This window comes from Aspergillus brasiliensis (genome assembly GCF_001889945.1).
Source record: "Aspergillus brasiliensis CBS 101740 unplaced genomic scaffold ASPBRscaffold_4, whole genome shotgun sequence".
Lineage (NCBI taxonomy): Eukaryota > Fungi > Ascomycota > Eurotiomycetes > Eurotiales > Aspergillaceae > Aspergillus > Aspergillus brasiliensis.
The window spans coordinates 2,098,088-2,115,312 of NW_027137445.1; the positions used below are offsets into that span (position 1 = coordinate 2,098,088).

At 50.8% G+C, this 17,225-nt stretch overlaps 7 protein-coding genes across 7 annotated transcripts; 2 read left to right on the forward strand and 5 right to left on the reverse strand.

Annotated features, from left to right (window-relative positions):
• Positions 1–1,385: 1,385 nt before the first annotated feature.
• Positions 1,386–3,500, reverse strand: ASPBRDRAFT_28983 (uncharacterized protein; the record flags this gene model as incomplete). Its single annotated transcript, XM_067622590.1, has 7 exons — positions 1,386–1,739; positions 1,789–2,193; positions 2,234–2,580; positions 2,606–2,719; positions 2,768–3,099; positions 3,165–3,193; positions 3,258–3,500. 7 exons carry the CDS (start codon positions 3,498–3,500, stop codon positions 1,386–1,388), a joined length of 1,824 nt encoding a protein of 607 aa, XP_067481053.1.
• Positions 3,501–4,805: 1,305 nt separating this feature from the next.
• On the reverse strand, positions 4,806–6,954 carry ASPBRDRAFT_41529 (putative ethanolamine kinase). The gene is made up of 6 exons (XM_067624589.1): positions 6,879–6,954; positions 6,501–6,773; positions 6,307–6,418; positions 5,765–6,228; positions 5,375–5,712; positions 4,806–5,325 (listed from the first exon to the last, which is right to left on the reverse strand). Exons 2-6 carry the CDS (start codon positions 6,663–6,665, stop codon positions 5,151–5,153), a joined length of 1,254 nt encoding a protein of 417 aa, XP_067481054.1. The 5' UTR covers positions 6,666–6,773; positions 6,879–6,954; the 3' UTR covers positions 4,806–5,150.
• Positions 6,955–8,550: 1,596 nt separating this feature from the next.
• On the reverse strand, positions 8,551–10,137 carry ASPBRDRAFT_41532 (cysteine and histidine-rich domain-containing protein). The gene is made up of 3 exons (XM_067624590.1): positions 9,911–10,137; positions 9,241–9,763; positions 8,551–9,146 (listed from the first exon to the last, which is right to left on the reverse strand). Exons 1-3 carry the CDS (start codon positions 10,014–10,016, stop codon positions 8,834–8,836), a joined length of 942 nt encoding a protein of 313 aa, XP_067481055.1. The 5' UTR covers positions 10,017–10,137; the 3' UTR covers positions 8,551–8,833.
• On the forward strand, positions 10,045–10,781 carry ASPBRDRAFT_41534 (uncharacterized protein). Its single transcript, XM_067624591.1, has one exon. The coding sequence runs from the start codon at positions 10,342–10,344 to the stop codon at positions 10,651–10,653; it is 312 nt and encodes a 103-aa protein (XP_067481056.1). The 5' UTR covers positions 10,045–10,341; the 3' UTR covers positions 10,654–10,781.
• Positions 10,777–13,506, reverse strand: ASPBRDRAFT_517541 (transcription factor domain-containing protein). The gene is made up of 3 exons (XM_067626790.1): positions 13,140–13,506; positions 13,017–13,089; positions 10,777–12,967 (listed from the first exon to the last, which is right to left on the reverse strand). Exons 1-3 carry the CDS (start codon positions 13,207–13,209, stop codon positions 11,014–11,016), a joined length of 2,097 nt encoding a protein of 698 aa, XP_067481057.1. The 5' UTR covers positions 13,210–13,506; the 3' UTR covers positions 10,777–11,013.
• ASPBRDRAFT_517510 (uncharacterized protein) lies at positions 13,410–14,206 on the reverse strand. The gene is made up of 2 exons (XM_067626789.1): positions 13,873–14,206; positions 13,410–13,782 (listed from the first exon to the last, which is right to left on the reverse strand). The coding sequence occupies exons 1-2, from the start codon at positions 14,072–14,074 to the stop codon at positions 13,610–13,612; spliced, it is 375 nt and encodes a 124-aa protein (XP_067481058.1). The 5' UTR covers positions 14,075–14,206; the 3' UTR covers positions 13,410–13,609.
• Positions 14,207–14,985: 779 nt separating this feature from the next.
• On the forward strand, positions 14,986–16,875 carry ASPBRDRAFT_122386 (MDR family MFS transporter; the record flags this gene model as incomplete). Its single annotated transcript, XM_067617506.1, has 4 exons — positions 14,986–15,174; positions 15,242–16,059; positions 16,136–16,486; positions 16,569–16,875. The coding sequence occupies 4 exons, from the start codon at positions 14,986–14,988 to the stop codon at positions 16,873–16,875; spliced, it is 1,665 nt and encodes a 554-aa protein (XP_067481059.1).
• Between the last annotated feature and the right edge of the window lie 350 nt (positions 16,876–17,225).

Sequence of the window (17,225 nt, forward strand, 5' to 3'; positions counted from 1 at the left end):
GCGTAGCTTCCGTCACTAACGAAACCAGCTGGTCAAAAATACCATCTATGTAATCTATCCTCGTTCACAAGGAAGTCTTCTACTGAGCTGGAACGGCACAATGAATTGCAATTGAACACAACAAGTGTATATCAATTTAATCTATGATAGTAATAGAGTTTACAACCATACTTAATACCATCCAGCAGACACAGACCGTCTGGACGACTAGGCTCTCGTGTGTCCTCCTACTCAGACTGCGGCTCCCGAAAGAAGAGGACACGGTGTTTCCCGTCAATGGATTCCCGGTTGATACCAATCAATCATCCCTGTTGCTTGCCTCGAGATCGGCTTACCCACGAAACAATTCCGTACCGTTTTTACGCCAAAATGGAATGGGGGCTTCATCGTTGCCTATCCTCATGTCGCCCACAACGGTCTAATGCTGCTACCCGTTCACAGCCTCTTTGCTTCTGCTCAATATACTCACCTGCCTAGTCACTTGTCTCCCTCCTTTGCCCCCCTGGGCCCCTCTTGGTCCCGAGGAAAGGTCCAGACACCCGGATCGGTGCCCACTCCGAGACCTGATAGGTTCCCGAACAAGGCTTTCTGGGTACCCCGTCCCAGTGGATCGCCTTTGGTGGCACTACTATGGGGTGCAAGTTCAAGAAGGGTGTAGATGTCGGTTGTGCTCACACCTGGTCGTTGAAATTACACTCGAATATGGGAAAGGGATGAGGATTTTCCAGAGGAAATATCGTGATTTGATGGCTATCGCACTAAGTCCCTTTCTTAAGCAGATTGGCGAATCGTCTCACGCGCATAAAGTACGCCGTTGCGTTAAACACTTGGGTTCGTGCAAGCCCTCGGAACCCACAGGGGCCACTTTCAGCTCACTACGCGTCATGCTATTATTCATCCCTCGTGCCAGATAAGCAAGCGATCCTCATAGCGACGGGCCACTGCCGCATCACCCCCGTGTCTCTTGAAGGCGTGTCATATGCAATCACTCGTATCGCGAATCTCCATTGTTGTTCGAGGCCATGCCGTCATGGCTCGTGCTATCGCTGTGGGCCTTAGGAGAATAATTGCGAGAGCATGTGGTAGGGTTTTGATGGACCCTGATTTGGATGGGGCAAATGCACCCGATAGGTAATATCACTCTGGCCAAACAGATCACATAGCATCGGCTTGTCATGAGCCATTCGAAACGTGCACTGCGGAATAAAGTAGCAGCAGTGGAGTAGGCCATGTGACTGGTCTCCTCTCGAGATCTGGAGCATCGGATACGCTTGCACGGTGCTTGTAGGTTGTAATCAGCATAGTGTGCAGGCTGAAGTATACAGGAAGTGCTATATATTCTGAAGGCTGGGTATCTTATCGCAACTAATACAGATCTTGATGCATCACGATCGATGGCTTGTGCCGCCCGGGGTCTCGTTTCTACGGTGGGAGACCCGGTCTCTCGACATGCGGAAGAAGCTTCGAGACAACGATTGGTATATTGTCTTGCCTTCCACGGTGTCGCTGGCATATCCGAAAATCCAGAGCAGCACCATCGACAGGAACAAGATCACAGCAAAGCTGACCCAATACTGGTTGATCGTATATTCGCCCTTGACGTTGCGGAGTTCGGTGGAGAAGTAGCCAGTCATCAGACTGACTGGTAAAAACAGGATGGTCACTTTTGCAAGGAGAATTGTAATTCGCGTCAGTTTCTCAACGGCTTGTGAATCTTTAAGTGCAATCAAGTTGAAGTTCTATGAATCGGTCAGCATATTGCTTCGACTTCGAGATGAATGAACCTACCAGGAAAGTGAGGTTTTCCTTCTCTGTCAGACAGCTCTCAATCTCTGACAGACAATACAGCTTGATGCGATCGAGCAGTCGTTCAAACCGAGCCACGGCAGGTGGGCTCAGCTGGACACCTACATCGGCATCTGGGGTCGAAAAACTGAAACTATCTCGCGTCGAGTGGCGAGTATCCCCCGCATCATTCTCTGCAAAGCTTTGTCCCATTGCCATGGGAAGACGATTTGACCGGGCTTCATCACGCAGCAGACGCTGTCTCTGCAGTATACGCATCATGATAAGCTCATAACTCTGGTAAAGACGTCTCAGGACAGCCAACTGTCTACCCAGCCGATGTAATTCGTGAACGAGGTCAACCTCCGGTTTCGACAACATGTCTTGCCTCTGGACAGTGTCAGCGCTCTTTTCGAGAGATACAAAGCCATCGCCATTATGAACTTACCAGCCTGTTAAGGGATACCCCATATTTGTGTTCACGTTGCGCAACCAGAGCGTAGGATGAAACCCAGTCATCGAATATATAATAGAACAACAAGCTCGGGCCATCTTCTTGCTTGATGCTCACCTGTTCTGGACCACCCTCCAGAAGTGGCCTTACTCGAATAGTCACCAACGAATCGCTTTCAGATGAAGCAAAGTGCTGCTTCGAGACGCCCGCAAAGATGAGCTGGATGTTCCTGCGGACTACGCCGAGCACCGCTTGCAACTCCTTCTCTGATGGTCCAGAAAGACCAGGGAATGGATTCTCCTGCATGCAAATGACCGTCCCTTGACAAGTCAGCACAGATCCTCTGCCACCAGTAGCATTACTCACCATCATCACACAAGATCAACCAGGTCCATAGTCGCTTTCCATCCGGCAACTCTCTTCCATTATGCTGATCAGTTTGAGGAATCACGAACAGCGAATTGTACCCGACACAAGTATCTAGTCAACGTTAGAGTACTTCCCCAACGAATACAGGAATATACATACATCTCGCACCATAATCCACCGAGCAAAAGTGCCAAATCTGATCAATAACATTGCCAAACGTAATACCTCTGAACGCCGCTAGTGCTGCAATTTCCTCTGGATGTCTCAGATTTTGCAAGGCATTACCCTCCACATCATCCGGAGGAGAACGGCGCGAGCGATCGATATTATTCGAGCGGAAGTTGTTCCTCTGTGGCTCAGGAGGCACTTGAGGCTTCGAGGGACGCTCAACCGGATCCGTACACATCAGCCCCTGCAAACGCTCCGAGACACCATAGTGATTTGTGAGGGTCTTGATCAAATCCTTCTGTTGCTCCGGAGCCCAGATATTACTAGATAGACGAGTCAGCAAACCCCCTGACGACTAAGAGTAAATAGAAAACCGCAGCCTACATACATCCACCTCGTACCAAAACACCTAGGTTTCTAAACCTTCATCGTCAGCATTCACTCTACCCCCCTTATACCCATTCAAATCGGCAGTACATACAGGCTTCCGCAACATCGCCGCAACATCACCCTGATCGAGATTCACCGCACACCAAGCATCATCATTCCCAAAGTCCAGGACAAAGTTGCGGGTTTGAGAATCTTTCAGAAGCTTCAAGTATGCCTTGAGATTTGATTCGTTGTCGATGTCGCAGAATGCATTTTGTAGATTCGGTCTGGATTTGAAGCTGGCGTAGTATTCTTGTGGTGTTTGGAAGGTGGTTGATCGGATTAGATCGGACATGATGCTTGGGAATTAGCTGCGCGTGTTTATTAGATGAAATGTAGAGATCTATAGTTAGTCACTGGTGGAAGAGTAAAACTCAATGCAATGCAACACAGAAAGAATAAGAAGAATAGAAGAACGAAAGACGAGGCTGGGCGCCTCTATATAATTAGAAAAGGGCGCATAGCTTAGCTACTAAGTACTACCCTGTAGGTAACTATAATCTAGCCCAGTCAGCTCAGCCTGATGCAGGTGCATGACCGAAATCATTCGAAGGGCTGAGAGACGCCCATAACTTTAGCAGTACTGACTTAGTAGTCAGTTGCCGCGGGGGGGAGAAACTAAGCTAAGTACTTTGGGCACTGGGAAGGGATGGGATTGGTGCATCGCAGCGGACTGAAGTTGCCCGTGACACTACGACGATCCATCACAAGCGCCCTCCTACATATCCCGCCCTCAAAGCTGAATGTTTGAAAGGGTACGAGGGCGATGGCGATTAGCGCCCGTGTGACAGGCACCAATCATGAGCACCGGGAAGTTGCATGATAGATACTACGGAATAAGTAGTACTCCTGCATTGCTGCGCCATGATATGACTGCTATTTTCCTACCCTCGGAAAAATGGCGCGGGTGATTTCTTAGTGGGAGAGAGCGCTAACTAACTTATCAAATAAGCGTATTATTCTAGCCGCAGGGTCGAGAGTACGACCTTGCATGTCTCAGCCACATCGAGTGGCTTAAACCTTCCAGGCAATCGTGGGAGCCGAAACCATGGATGGATGCCTAATGAAAAGGTACACCAACAGGGATCTTTCTCGTGCCTGATACTAACTATTATGGATGTATCTTGGTGATTAGAAAAGCCTAACCTAGCCACCGATAAAAAGGATGCATGGTCGACATATATGTAGGAGACAGGGGCAGTGACTTGATGGGTTAATGACTGACTCACATTCATACAGGGAGTTTAAGTGTAGCAATTTCCATTCGCATGCCTTCTATTCTAATTCAAAGAGGAAAATAACATGTCTCCATGGAGATTAGATGCCTCTACGTAACTACTCTCTACATTTGATTCAGCTGTCATGGAGTTTAGTTATTTAGCGCCCGTGACCCACACCCACTTTCTATAATTGGGTCCGTGCCCAAGTGGGTAGATTGCTACAGACCATCTGATACTATCAAGTGTCTCTGGAGGTTGTTGATCCTTAGAAAGCCAAGCTGTGTATCTGTGACAACTGACAACACTGTCTGGTATTCTCCTTTCTTGTGCCAATGACGTATGTTGCCTTGTCTTTCGTTGCTTTCTACCGGCGAATATAATGGCATAAAGGGATTATATTATCTATCAAACATCTGTAACTATAGACAAGAAAAAGGGACAAATGCCGCAGCATAACCATCTCGGTCTATCCCAACGGCGTTCCACACTCGAGTGATCACCCAATTTTCGTGGGAAGAATATGTTGAATATAAGTATTCGTGCTTCCTGTACCCCGTCCCTTGGGGATACCGCACCCCATCAACAAAATTTTTGTTAAACTCTGACAGACGGCCAGACTGTAAATCGCTTATGCTATCGCTGGAACGATCATCGCTTGCTATCTCAAAAAGATTTCGAGGAGGGTACACGGGGAGTCGGAATGGCAGTATATATGGTCGAATCGATTAGGCCTCCTGAGCCCATCGTCGCTCTCGGAGGGGCATCTCTTCGCCTGCCTGAGTCCGCGAGCCGTCTACCTCCCGTCGCCATGCGTAGTATTCACCGAGGCGCATCTCGGCGTACGATGCATAGTCAAAGTCGATCTGTGAGATTTGAGCTTGGATGAGTGACCACACGCCCCTGTTCGGATTAGCATGTAGTCGATAAAGCAGGTGAGGGAGGAAAATACCAGTAAAATCCGGGAATGCCTCGGAACCGATCGACGTCTTCGTAGAGTCGGTCGACAATCTCTCCCTGAGATGACTCAGGGATCCCCTTGTGGTGGCTGTAACTCTTGACATATTCGGTCAAAAATTCACGCCGCACAGAGCGAGTAGGCAGCATGTTGTAGTCGCAGTCATAACCACCCCATTCGGCAAAGTGGTTGACGATGTCGAAGGCGGCAGGTGAAGGGGTAGCATATTCGTAGTCGATGAAGTTGACAACGGCCGTTTCATCTTCCGAAGAGGCGCTTTCGGGCAACACAATAACGTTGGCGCAGAGAAGGTCACAGTGAGAGAAAACCAACTAATGTGAGGTTAAATGGTCGTTCCGTATAAGAGGGACTAGCGCTACGTACCCCACCATCACCTAGGCCCTTTCCATCGTCTAGCTCGCTGACAACCCGCTCCAGCTCCTTTTGCAGACTAAGTCTCCGTTGGCGCTGCTCCTCCGTGGTCGTGGGAAGAGCAAGGATCCATTTCTGAAGGACACTCCACATGCTCGGCCCAGGCTGCTTTGGGGTGATCACGGAGATATCCTCGTGCTTCAACTGTTGGCAGTGTGCCGTGGCCACATCTACATGTCGCATCAGGGACACGTCCTCTGCGGGCATTAGCGGGGCGGCAGCTCCCTTGATGGGCAACACCGCATGCCACTGCGCAAGTCTCCTGGCCACGCCGCGCCAGACGAAAGGCGTGACAAGGTCCTGCGGGCTGGCTGGGCGGCCACGGAGGAACCGGTACAGGAGACCATTGTTGAAGCGCGCCAGAAGAGGAGGGGCTAATCCATGGCTGGCAAGAAGAGCATGAGAGCTCGTTTCTCCTATAGTTGAAGCATCTACTCAGCATGTGTCGCAATGGGCAGAGAGGAGGGGGCAAGTAGTGACCCCGAGTGGCATACTTTCGCGGTCTATGAGGATTTCTGTGTGGTTACCGTACGCTCGCATCAGTACTGCTTCCTGGTCTATCTGCTCCTCGGTCAAGCCGGGCTTGCGATTGATGATTTTAAGAAGCTAGAGCCACGTTAGTCCCATAGGATGGCGGTGTTGCCTCTTGCAGCGAGCACCGGCAAAGAGAACATTGCGAGGAACACACAGTATTTGTGATGCCATCGGTGAACCGGACGAACTCGATCTTGTTGTCCGGTCCCTCCCAGTGTGGGTTAAGTGTCAGGATGAGCCGCAGCGCGGAGGCATGAGAGTCGGCATGATTGTACGATAGAGGGATGTAACGGAAGGGCTTGCGGTCTTCTGAAGGCATTATGGCGGTTGTGGGAGAATCCAAGGGGGTCGAAAGGAAGGGAAGGAAAAAAATGGCGGTGATCGATCAGTACGCGACAGTCGACCAGGGTCTAGCCGTTCTAGAATTCTTCCACGCAAAAGTCAGCCACACGATGCAAGCGCTTTGCTATTGGCAAGATAAGGCGTAGCCTTTGGTTGAATGAACACATATAGAGCAAGGGTACCCACGTACCTACTAAGAAGTGATAGACCAGACCGAACAGGAGAGATTTGCTTTTCCTGTGTGGTCCGTGAGCCGTCTGAAAAGGGGTGATTACGAGTACAAATTGGCCGGCAATTGATACTCTCAGAGGCAAGCGCAAGAGAAATGACGAAGAAGGAAGAGAACAGGAGAAGAGGAGGAGAAGATGTCGCCGCTGGTCTCGTGCCAGCGACTCACTGATTGGAAGGCGGCGGCGGGCCCTGAACCCCTCCCTCCTTTTCCGCCTTTTTAAGGATTGCATCGCAGCCAACCAACTGGCTCGCCATCCGTTGAGATGACGCCAGTGTTACCCCTCCGCTAAATGAGGCATGAAGACTCGTGAGGGTACGCTGAAGATAGCTGAATATTGGGTTCACAGCCTTACACTGCGGCCATTTGATACTGGCTGTCTTGGAAAGTTGACCAGCGGGCATCAGGGGTCAGGGGTATTGACCGGTATAATAGCAGCGTATTGATAGCAACGATACAGAACTATGATACGTAATATAGATAAGATTGCGCAAGGATTTTCCTAATCCTACCACAATATCATGTAATAGAGAGACTACAATGGAGGACCTTTTGAGATAACAATGAGGATACGACACAGTAACTACTAGTCAGTTTGTATGATGTGCTTAATCCTGACATATCTCCTATCAATTTGTTAACTACAACGTCCAAGCAAAACAGATCTATATACGGAGTACTTCGTACATTCCACCAATATCTCAACGAACTTTACTACATTAAGTTCCTTCCTTTCGCCAGCGTCTCATTGACTGTTAAAACGGTTATATCCACTGCAAATAACACTCTAATCCCATAAAAATCCATATACACACAAGCCATCTACCCTACAAAGTAAACATAAATATAACTTCTACCATACAATACCCCGTACCAAACAAACCCAAACCCCAATCAATACCAGCCATAAAATACACAACCATTCCTCCCAACCCCACCATCTCTCCCAATCTTAATCGCATGTGATTCCACCACCTCCTTGGCAACCATCACGTGACAATATAAAGCCCCAACCCTATACCATCCCGCCTCGTCACCCACTAGCCCCTAGCGTCCCCACCCAGCAACCCCTACATAAACCCCCCTTCTACCCGCGCCCCTTCGGGGCCGCCTTTTTTCTTTTCTTTCTTCATCATCAGTAGCGGTTTACATTGACCATAAGTTAATAGTAAATCTTACCGGGGCTCCGTCACCGTACGGCTCGCTGAGGGTTATCTTGTGTGGGATTTTTTCTCTATGGGTTTCTCCTCCGTTCCCAGCCTTGGAGAGCGTTTCCGTCTTCCTTTTTCCCTTACAATACATGGCTTAGCTAGGGTTTTTGGTTCGAAAGGACTAAATCCCCATGCGCTTGAGCTGTGGAGGAGGCGGTACATTACTTTTCTCAATACCTTGATATCTTGTTCGAATGTTGAATGGGGTTGATGGTTATGCTGTCTATCTATATCATTTCGTAGGTCGGTGTTGGCTCTGTGGCCTGCTTATTTGTATACTGTATATCCCTTTGTCGTACAAGTGACATTGGGGTATATGTGTATGCTGTATGCGGTGTGGGAGGTTATATCACGTGACAGTATTACAATTGTCTCGAGGAAGCTACTAGTAACTAGCTTCTCGCTGTATACTGCTACGGCATGCGCATGTGTTCTGACTCTTGACCCTTCGGGTTCAATCTTGCCTGAGCTGGCAGATTACAATGCTTTTGAAGCGCACCAAGTACTCCGTATGGCAATGCCCTTCACTTTTCTGGAATAAGCAGCACACCTTACTCCTTTCGGACAAGATGCGCACCGGATAAGATAAGCCAGCTTTCTCAATGCGGTCATCACTTTTGATTTCATATCTCATACCAACTATACTCCAACCCAGCCCTCCCTCACTTATTATAAATCCTATATATCTAATAATAAGGCTACTTACTACACCCGACCAGCATTTCCAATCTGGATTCTCTCTCCCGACCACTTATCATCGCGACGCAACACCGGCCAGCTCGTTCCGTCGGCCTTGACCAGCGTCAGCTCCAACTTGGTGCCCAGCACGCGGAACTTGCTCTTCTCGGGATCAATCGGCGCAAACAACTCATATGAATCCGTGTAGCGCTTGTTATCCGTCGTAGGGAGGTCCAGCTCGATCGACGTAGCCTTGAACTCGACCTTGGCGGTGTCCTTGTTGATCTTCTTCAGGTAGAGCGACACGTTCACGGAGGAGGCGGTTTGGTAGAAGTCGTTCCTGTACATTCATACAACATTTATCAGTATACTTTCACCCGTAGCATATGTCCACAACCACAGAGAGAGTATGCACAAGGAATAGATTTACTCACCTCACAGACTCCACCTTTTCCTCACCCGCCGGCTTCCCCTTCCCCACGAAAAGATGCTTCTTCTTCTCTGAACAACCCTGAATCTTCAGGAACTCATCAAACTCCAACACCCGCTTCTTGCAGCACGACCAGCCCTTGCTTCCCTCATGGAAGATCGGCTGACCCGGGTGATAGACGCACTTCTCCTCGTCGCGCGAGATGCTCGCATCGTACCCTGCATTACAGCCACGACGGCGACAGGTCGCGTTCGCGGGGATGGCTAGCTCCGGGTCATCGGACTCGGGTTCTTCAGGCACGGGCGTGGGTGCGTTCGAGGGAGGAGGGATGGCGGGGGAGTTGACGGGCCGCGGGGGAGTGGCGGCGGCGGCGGCGACAGGAGTAGAGGCAGGTGGAGGTACTTCAGCGGCAGGTTTGGGGGGTTCGACGGGGGTGTCATCAACAGTGGAGTGTTTGCCTGTAGTGCAGGGAGGGATGGCGAGGAATTCGTCGAAGGTGAGGACGCGGGGTTTGCAGCATTTCCAGCCTGCGGGGTGGATTAGGTTAGTATGTGGATTAGATGAGTATGCAGTTCAAGTGAAGCAGGCAGATCGATGGAACCGATCCAGGAATATAGCCATGTGGTGGATCAACTACTCCCAAGGTCCCCCTTGGAGAGTATCTATTTGAGTACCTTTCTGTCCTTCGTGGAACACCGGCGGGCCAGGATGATAGACGCAGGGCTCGTCGGCGTCGGTGAATTCCTTCCCGCAGCCCTTGTGGACACACTTGGAGGCCATGCTGGGGAAATGGGTTGAAAGCGAGTGAAACAGGAGAGAGCTGAGCTGAGCTAGAGGACGACCGACGGCTTGACAGATTCTCCTGGGGAAGCAAGAATGACTCTATGAGGGCGGGGGGAAGAAGATCGATCGTCGCAAACATCGAAGGTCAAAGAACCGCCGCTGAGGTTCGGCCCAAACGGGCTTAGCCGGGGGGAGCTCGAAGGTTCCATCCAACACAATTACTCTTTTCCCAATCCATCTTACTACTATACTAATCTATTTCTTTGGACTCCGACTGCCCGTATATATATTAGCTACTAGACAGACTTCATCTACAGCTATCATGCTTCCCACTGCCGCCCGTCTCGCCGCTGCTCGCGTCACCCTCTTCACCCGCGCCAATTGCGGCCTCTGCGACACCGCCAAACTCACCGTCACTAAGCTGCACAAGCGCCGTCCCTTCGACTACACCGAGTTGGATATCCAGCTGCCGAGCAATAAGCCATGGAAGGATGTCTACGATTTCGATGTTCCTGTGCTACACGTCCAATCGGTCCAGAGTGACGCGTCGTTGTCGGACCCGAAGAAGCTGTTCCATCGGTGGACGGAGCAGGAGATGGAGACACTGATCGACGAGGCGGAGAACAAGCAGTAGCTTGAGGTAGCTGTCTAGGATTGTATTATACTGTACATATGCATGCTCTATCATATCCATTTGAATTATCCGATACTTCCAGTAGGTGGGAACCCCAGCCTCCGTCTTGGTGTCTTTGGACGCAGCGCATTCGACAGGAGTGTCGGCACGGTCACCGCATCCCAACAACGGGAAAAGTATACGTACAAACAGCCTTGACCACACTCCAACGACGCATACTAGTAGTCTAGAAAGGAAGAATGGGAAAAGAATTATACTATATGAACTCTCTTCTCCGAGTAAGTATAGTAGTATGTCCTTCAATACTTTCATGTGGATAATCATAGTTAACGATCTATTAAATCAAAGGGTATCAATCTATCATATCTCATCCCCTACTAAATCAACCAGCAAACTCTCAACCCAACCTAGATTTCCCCTTTGGTCCTGACTCCGACTCTGACCGTGACTTTGCCTACGCCCTCTCCCGGGCGAATCCACATTACTACTTCCACCCGTCCTCCCAACCAACCTCGCCCTCATCTCCCCGTCCAACCCCATCACCATCGCATCCCCCGCATCCCTCTGCAACGCAACCGCTAAGTTCTCAAGCGTACTTCTCCCCAGTTTCGCAAGACGGGTATACTCCCCAGCCCGAAAGCCCTCATACTTGGTCAACAAGGAAATAACCCTCGTCCAGGCCCTCTTCAGCTGTGCCACGCCCGAGCTGGGACACAGCCGCGCCGCCAGAATAACAATCCCACAAGCATAAAGATACTCCACGTTCTCCCAGTAGGGCGAGCCAGCGCTGCGCCAGGTATCGTCGGGCCCGCCATCGAGCAGCCCGTCCTCGGTTTCTTCGATCAAGTCGACGAGGTCTGCGGCAATGGTGGCGCATTTGAGAGAGCTGTCGCGGACAATGGTTACTAGTATTGGGGAGTTGATGGAAGAAGAAGGATCTGTCTCCGACATGTGCGGGTGTTTGTTTGAGCGGCAGGTGCACTTGGCAGACAGGGCGAGACCCAGGGCCAGGAGAGGCCGGTAGAGTCGGAGCCGGAGGTAGAGGTAGCGGGCGTGCAGGATGTGGCGTTGCCGGCGGACGATAGGATCGTCGGCCAGCTCGAAGGTTTCGTCAGTACGTAGGAATGATGGTAGAGATGCTTGCCAATCGTAGAGGAGGGCGTCTGTTTTGAGGTATGGGGACAGGTCCAGGGCGAGGAGTTTCTTTGCGGCGCAGGTGTCTGGTCGGGTTCTTGCCTCGGATTCCCAAGCAGTGATGTCTTCGACGTGGGTGTAGAGTCTGGCGCATGCGATTAGGAACTCGATGATCGAGGGCCGGTCTCCGCTGGAACTGGGCGTTCCGCCGGAGACGGTGTCGATGTAGTCTGTATCCAGGTGTGTGGGTAGATGCACTTGGAGGGGATTTGTGACTTGGGGTGGTAGGCCCAGTTGTAATGCTAACATCCGCTCTAGGATGATTGCGCTGTGCCAAAGCCTGCGGCCGAGCTCGCGCTGCTGTCGTTCTCGTCTGTTGCGGGCGGTTGTTTGGGACTGCAGTCCTAGGGCTTGCATAGTGCGGATGGTGTAGCCGATTAGGGCCCAGGCTTGCTTTGATTTTCCTGTCGCATTGAGGTACTGGCATTGTAGGAATAGACATTGCACGCGCACCCAGGGCGTACCCTGCCAGTCTGGGCTGTTCGTCATTCTCTGGGCATGGTTGAAGAGGGACTGCAGATAGGCCTCGTCTACTTGGCGGTATCTCAGCCCGGAGAGACACAGGATCATCATGAGAATGGCATGGAAGCCACTTGACCCAGCCGTGAGGTCTTGCACGTCGCCGACCTTCTCGCAGGCTGACTGAAAGTCCGATAGATCGAAGATGGGCCAGTTCACGTAGTCGCGGGCTAGATACGTGGCGATCAGACTGTCCATCAGATCTGAGGGCGGTTGGGCTGGCGATTCGGCAATGGTCGAGTGAGGAGCACAGTCTCGCCCTGTATCTTGCAGCGAGAACCTGCCATCTTCGGGTGCTTCAGCCTTCACCCGGCCTGTTCTTGCATCTACGGCCTGCTGCAGCCGGGTCAGGCGCGATATGTGGGCATTGATCCCGGTACTTGGTGGGTTATTAGGGGTGCTATCATCCGAAGTGATGGAGTAGACCTCCACCAAGTTATCGCGATCCCGATAATGTGGAGGAGAGGTCTCGTCTCGTCGACGCTTCCTCTGCGAGTGTGGGGCGACATTGGGGGGATTCCGTGGCAGGATTGGTAGCCTCGGAGATGGAAGACCCCGACTCTCATCATCTGAATAAGATATTCTGGCTTTCTTATGAGAGCTGCAGGTTGTCAGAAGAGTTCAAAACTTAGATACACGTGCAGACATACGTGGCGGGAGGCATATCCTCGGGCCGGTAGGAACATTGTCCGTCTAATCCTCGTTTCTTGCATCCATCACAGGCTGACTGCGTTAGCTCCACTTTACAAGAAATAGAGAGATAGAGAGCAGACTAGGTTGCGACCTGTCACATCGCCGCCGTTTCAAGCGGCAGATGCAACAGGGAGTTGGGGGAATATTCATGGCGCCGGCTGCGCGTTCGGGAGGCTATTCAGGCAGCGAGTCTGTGGGTGTTGGTAGTGGTCGCATGCATGTCTCAATACTAAGAATATGATTGTAAGGTGTCGCGTTCAAATATGACATATGTTATATAATGGGGAATCCCAGAAATGCGCAACCCACAATGAGTGCAGCGACAAACTCTAACTGATGGATGGGAAAATACAAAGGGAAGTTCCCGCGGGCGCGTCCGTCAACTGGCGTCGCGTGGCTCGGGCAGCCTTGAACCTCTGAATGTGAATCCAATCTTAACCTCAATCTCAACCTCAACCTCAACCTCTCATTCCAATCTCATACACTAATACTCAAAATATTATATCCCTAGATTGAAGTTCTTCCAGTGATATCCATATATTATGCCATCTTAACCATCACATCCATGACTGCCCTCCTGAGGAGGATCCACACACCCATTATCACATAGCTTAGCATGGCCAATTTGGCCCGGATTTGTACAGTGGAAGAGGATTTTGCTCAGATCCTGGTTCTCATATCCGGTGCCTTGGAGAGCAGCCGTCAGGTCGGACTGAGCAAAGCCTGTGCCAGTTTCGTATTAGTATCAGTTGTCCGATAGAGAATTAGGTACTATAAAGCATAGTAGTATATATACTGATTGGAAAGTCTCACCCTTGGAATTCAACAGCACATCCGAGCAATAATCGAAGCTCGGGGTGCAGGTTTTATCAGCCACAGATAGGCCAGCTAGGGCTAGGGTGAAGAAGGTGGTCAAGATGGTAGGGGGTTTCATTGCTATAAAGTATCCTTGTATACTAGTAGGCTGGACGCAGTTGTAACGGAAATGAAAAGAAAGGGTGAGATGGTGTAGCATGGATGCTGAATGGGGTTTATATAGTTGTCCGTGAGCACATTCCTGGTGATGTCTGCATTGCGGGGATTGGAATGTGGATGTTGCGTGGTATGTCTCGTTTCATCATTGTCAAAAGATGAAGCTATGGTGGTGAAGACCAAGTATGTACAGAGTATGTGGCTCCCATCCATTGAGTTCTAGATTGAGAACTAGCATAGTACATCGAAGCGAGTCAGAAGTCGAGACCGGTCATCCTTGGCGATCGGACAGGCCTGTCACCCGCTAATGGAGGAACTTCGGGACCTTGGGATAGTTACAGCGACGCGCCATGTCAACAATGACAATCAGGATCGACGGTGCCTGGAGGACATCCAGCTGCCTAATATGGTGGGGAAGTATTGTGGTGCCAGTGCACTAGTAAGACTGAGTATAAGCGAATGTATTCCATGCTCTCACTTCCACTCTCACTCACTCACACTCACACTCTTTCTTCGATGTGAGAGGCTTGCAGTGGAGAATGACAAGGATGATATACACGGCTTCAATTTCTTTGCCAACTCAGCCAGTTCTGATAGTCATCGTTATGTTCTTACTCCGTAGTAGGTAGAAATAAGACTCGAATTATAGTTACCTCGGGGAAAGACCCTGATGCGGTGCTTACTTGCTCTTGGCGGGTTTCTTTGTTCTCCATCTTACCTATCAGAACCTTGTCTCTTAAGCCCTCGCTAGTCTGTGCTGAACCCTGCCAGCCTTGTCAGCCAGTATGGAGACTAAAACGCGTGGTGTGGTCATGATTGGGGTTTCTGTTATTATAGCCTGTCCCCTGAACTCACCATGTTAGTTTAAGAAGTCTCACTCATCCAGTCTTTCAGTCAATCAGTCACTCGTTTACTTTGCACTCGTTCTTTCGTTCAAGCTCAAGACTCTTCAACATGGCGAGATCCGACAGCATTCCTCTGTCCAGCATCGAGGCCCCTCAAGCCCAAGAACAGGCCACCGACAAGAACAACACCCCGATCCACAGTCAGAATGCAACCATTGCAGCTCCCCAGTATCCTTCAGGGATCAAATACTATCTTGCAGTTGCAACATTGAGTCTAGCAATCTTTCTTGTCACCCTGGTATGCCATCTCTAAGCTGAGTTACTGAGTTATTACATCTGCTGACACGCAAACCCTACATCTCTAGGACAGCACCATCATCGCCACAGCGACACCCTACATCTCCGACGACTTCCACTCCCTCGGGGACGTCGGCTGGTACAGCAGCGTCTACACCATGGTCATCTGCACGACTCAGCTCCTCTTCGGCAAGCTCCTTGCCCGCTACTCCATCCGCTGGATCTACAGCATCGCCATGTTTTTCTTCCTCGTAGGATCCGCCGTCTGCGGCGCCGCGCCCAACTCCCACTCCCTCATCATCGGCCGCGCCATCGCCGGCGTAGGATGCTCAGGTCTCCTAGTCGCTGCCTTCTCCCTCGTCCCCATCCTCGCTGCCCCAGTCCAGCGGCCTATCCTCATGGGTCTGCTCTCAGGATCCCGCGGGCTCGCCTCGACATTCGGGCCCCTGATCGGAGGTGCTCTCACCGAAAGAGTCTCCTGGCGGTGGAACTTCTACATCAACCTCCCCATAGGCGCCGTCATTCAAATCGGCTTCTTACTTCTAGTCCACCCACCAAAGCGACCCAACGAGGCCTTCACCTCCTGGACCGAGTTCCTCAAGACCCTCGATCTCTTCGGCCTTGTAGCCCTTCTCCCATCCATCGTCTGCCTGCTTCTCGCCTTACAATGGGGCGGCCTCCAGTACGCCTGGCAAGACGCCCGCATCATCGTGCTCCTCGTCCTTGCAGGTCTCCTAGCCATTACATTCATCAGCGTCGAAATCTGGCAGGGCCCCAACGCCATGCTTCCCTCAAGGGTATTCACCCAACGCACCGTCTCAGCAGCAGCCTTCTTCGGCTTTTGCACAGTCAGCGCCATCTTTGTACTCACTTACTACCTCCCCATGTACATTGCCCCTTCCTATCCCTATCCCTTTTTCTTCATAACACCCCCAACTAACCACCGAAATAATATAATAAAGCTGGTTCCAAGGCGTCAAATCCGCCTCCCCAATCCAATCCGGCATCTGGACGCTCCCCTGGGTCATCACCAGCACGATAGTCTCCCTAACCAGCGGAATCCTAATCTCCAAAATCGGCCACCCCGACGGATTCATGTTCATCGCAACCATCTTCGGAGCCATCGGATCCGGCCTCTTCACCACCTTCACCGTTGACACATCCACAGGGAAATGGATCGGATATCAGATCGTGTTCGCCGTGTCGTCGAGTCTCTGTAGTGTGACCCCGTTGGTGGTTGCGCAGCAGGCATTGCCGTTGAAGGATATCCCGATTGGGTCTGGGATGGTTATGTTTTGTCAGACGGTGGGGGCGTATGTATATCCCTCTTTTTTTCCCCCTTACCCTTGTTTGACGTTTGTGTATACAGCCGGAGTACTGATGAATTATATGTAGATCCATCTTCGTCGCCGTCGCTCAAGCCCTCTTCACCAATGAGCTGAGTGCCGGGTTACAAGGAACTATTGTAGGTGACGATGGAGTCGACGTGAGTAGTTTATTATCCGGTGGTATATCGACACTTACGGAAGGGTTGTCCGGGGAGAGGAAGCGGGCGGTGTTGATAGTGCTCAATGACTCGTTGACGAGGTCGTGGCAGTTGGCGGTGGTGTTGGAATGCGTGGCGGTGATTGGGGTGTTTGGGGTGGTGCATGGGATGAGGATGAAGAGGGTTGCTACTATTACTGCTAGTAGTACTAACTAGTAGGTGATCGTAAGTAGCTTAGCTTAGGTTTTACTACTAGATTGCTGGGAGGAAGGGGGGTGGAGGGAAATGTGGTATGGTAGTTAAGACGGTCTGAGTGTATAGTTAGTAGAGTATATAATACTAGTGATCGGCAGTATGGTGGTAGTATAGTATATCTATCCTCTATACCTTGATGAAGGGGATATGTACTATAAGTGCGTGGATGTGGTTGCTTTGATCTAGAGCATCGCAGCTACTACTAGTATATACGCATCTGGATACCAGTCGCATGGTAAAATTATTATATATTGATTGGCATACTGCACTTAGACAGGCCAGTTAGGGCTGCACCTATGTCCAGCCCATCC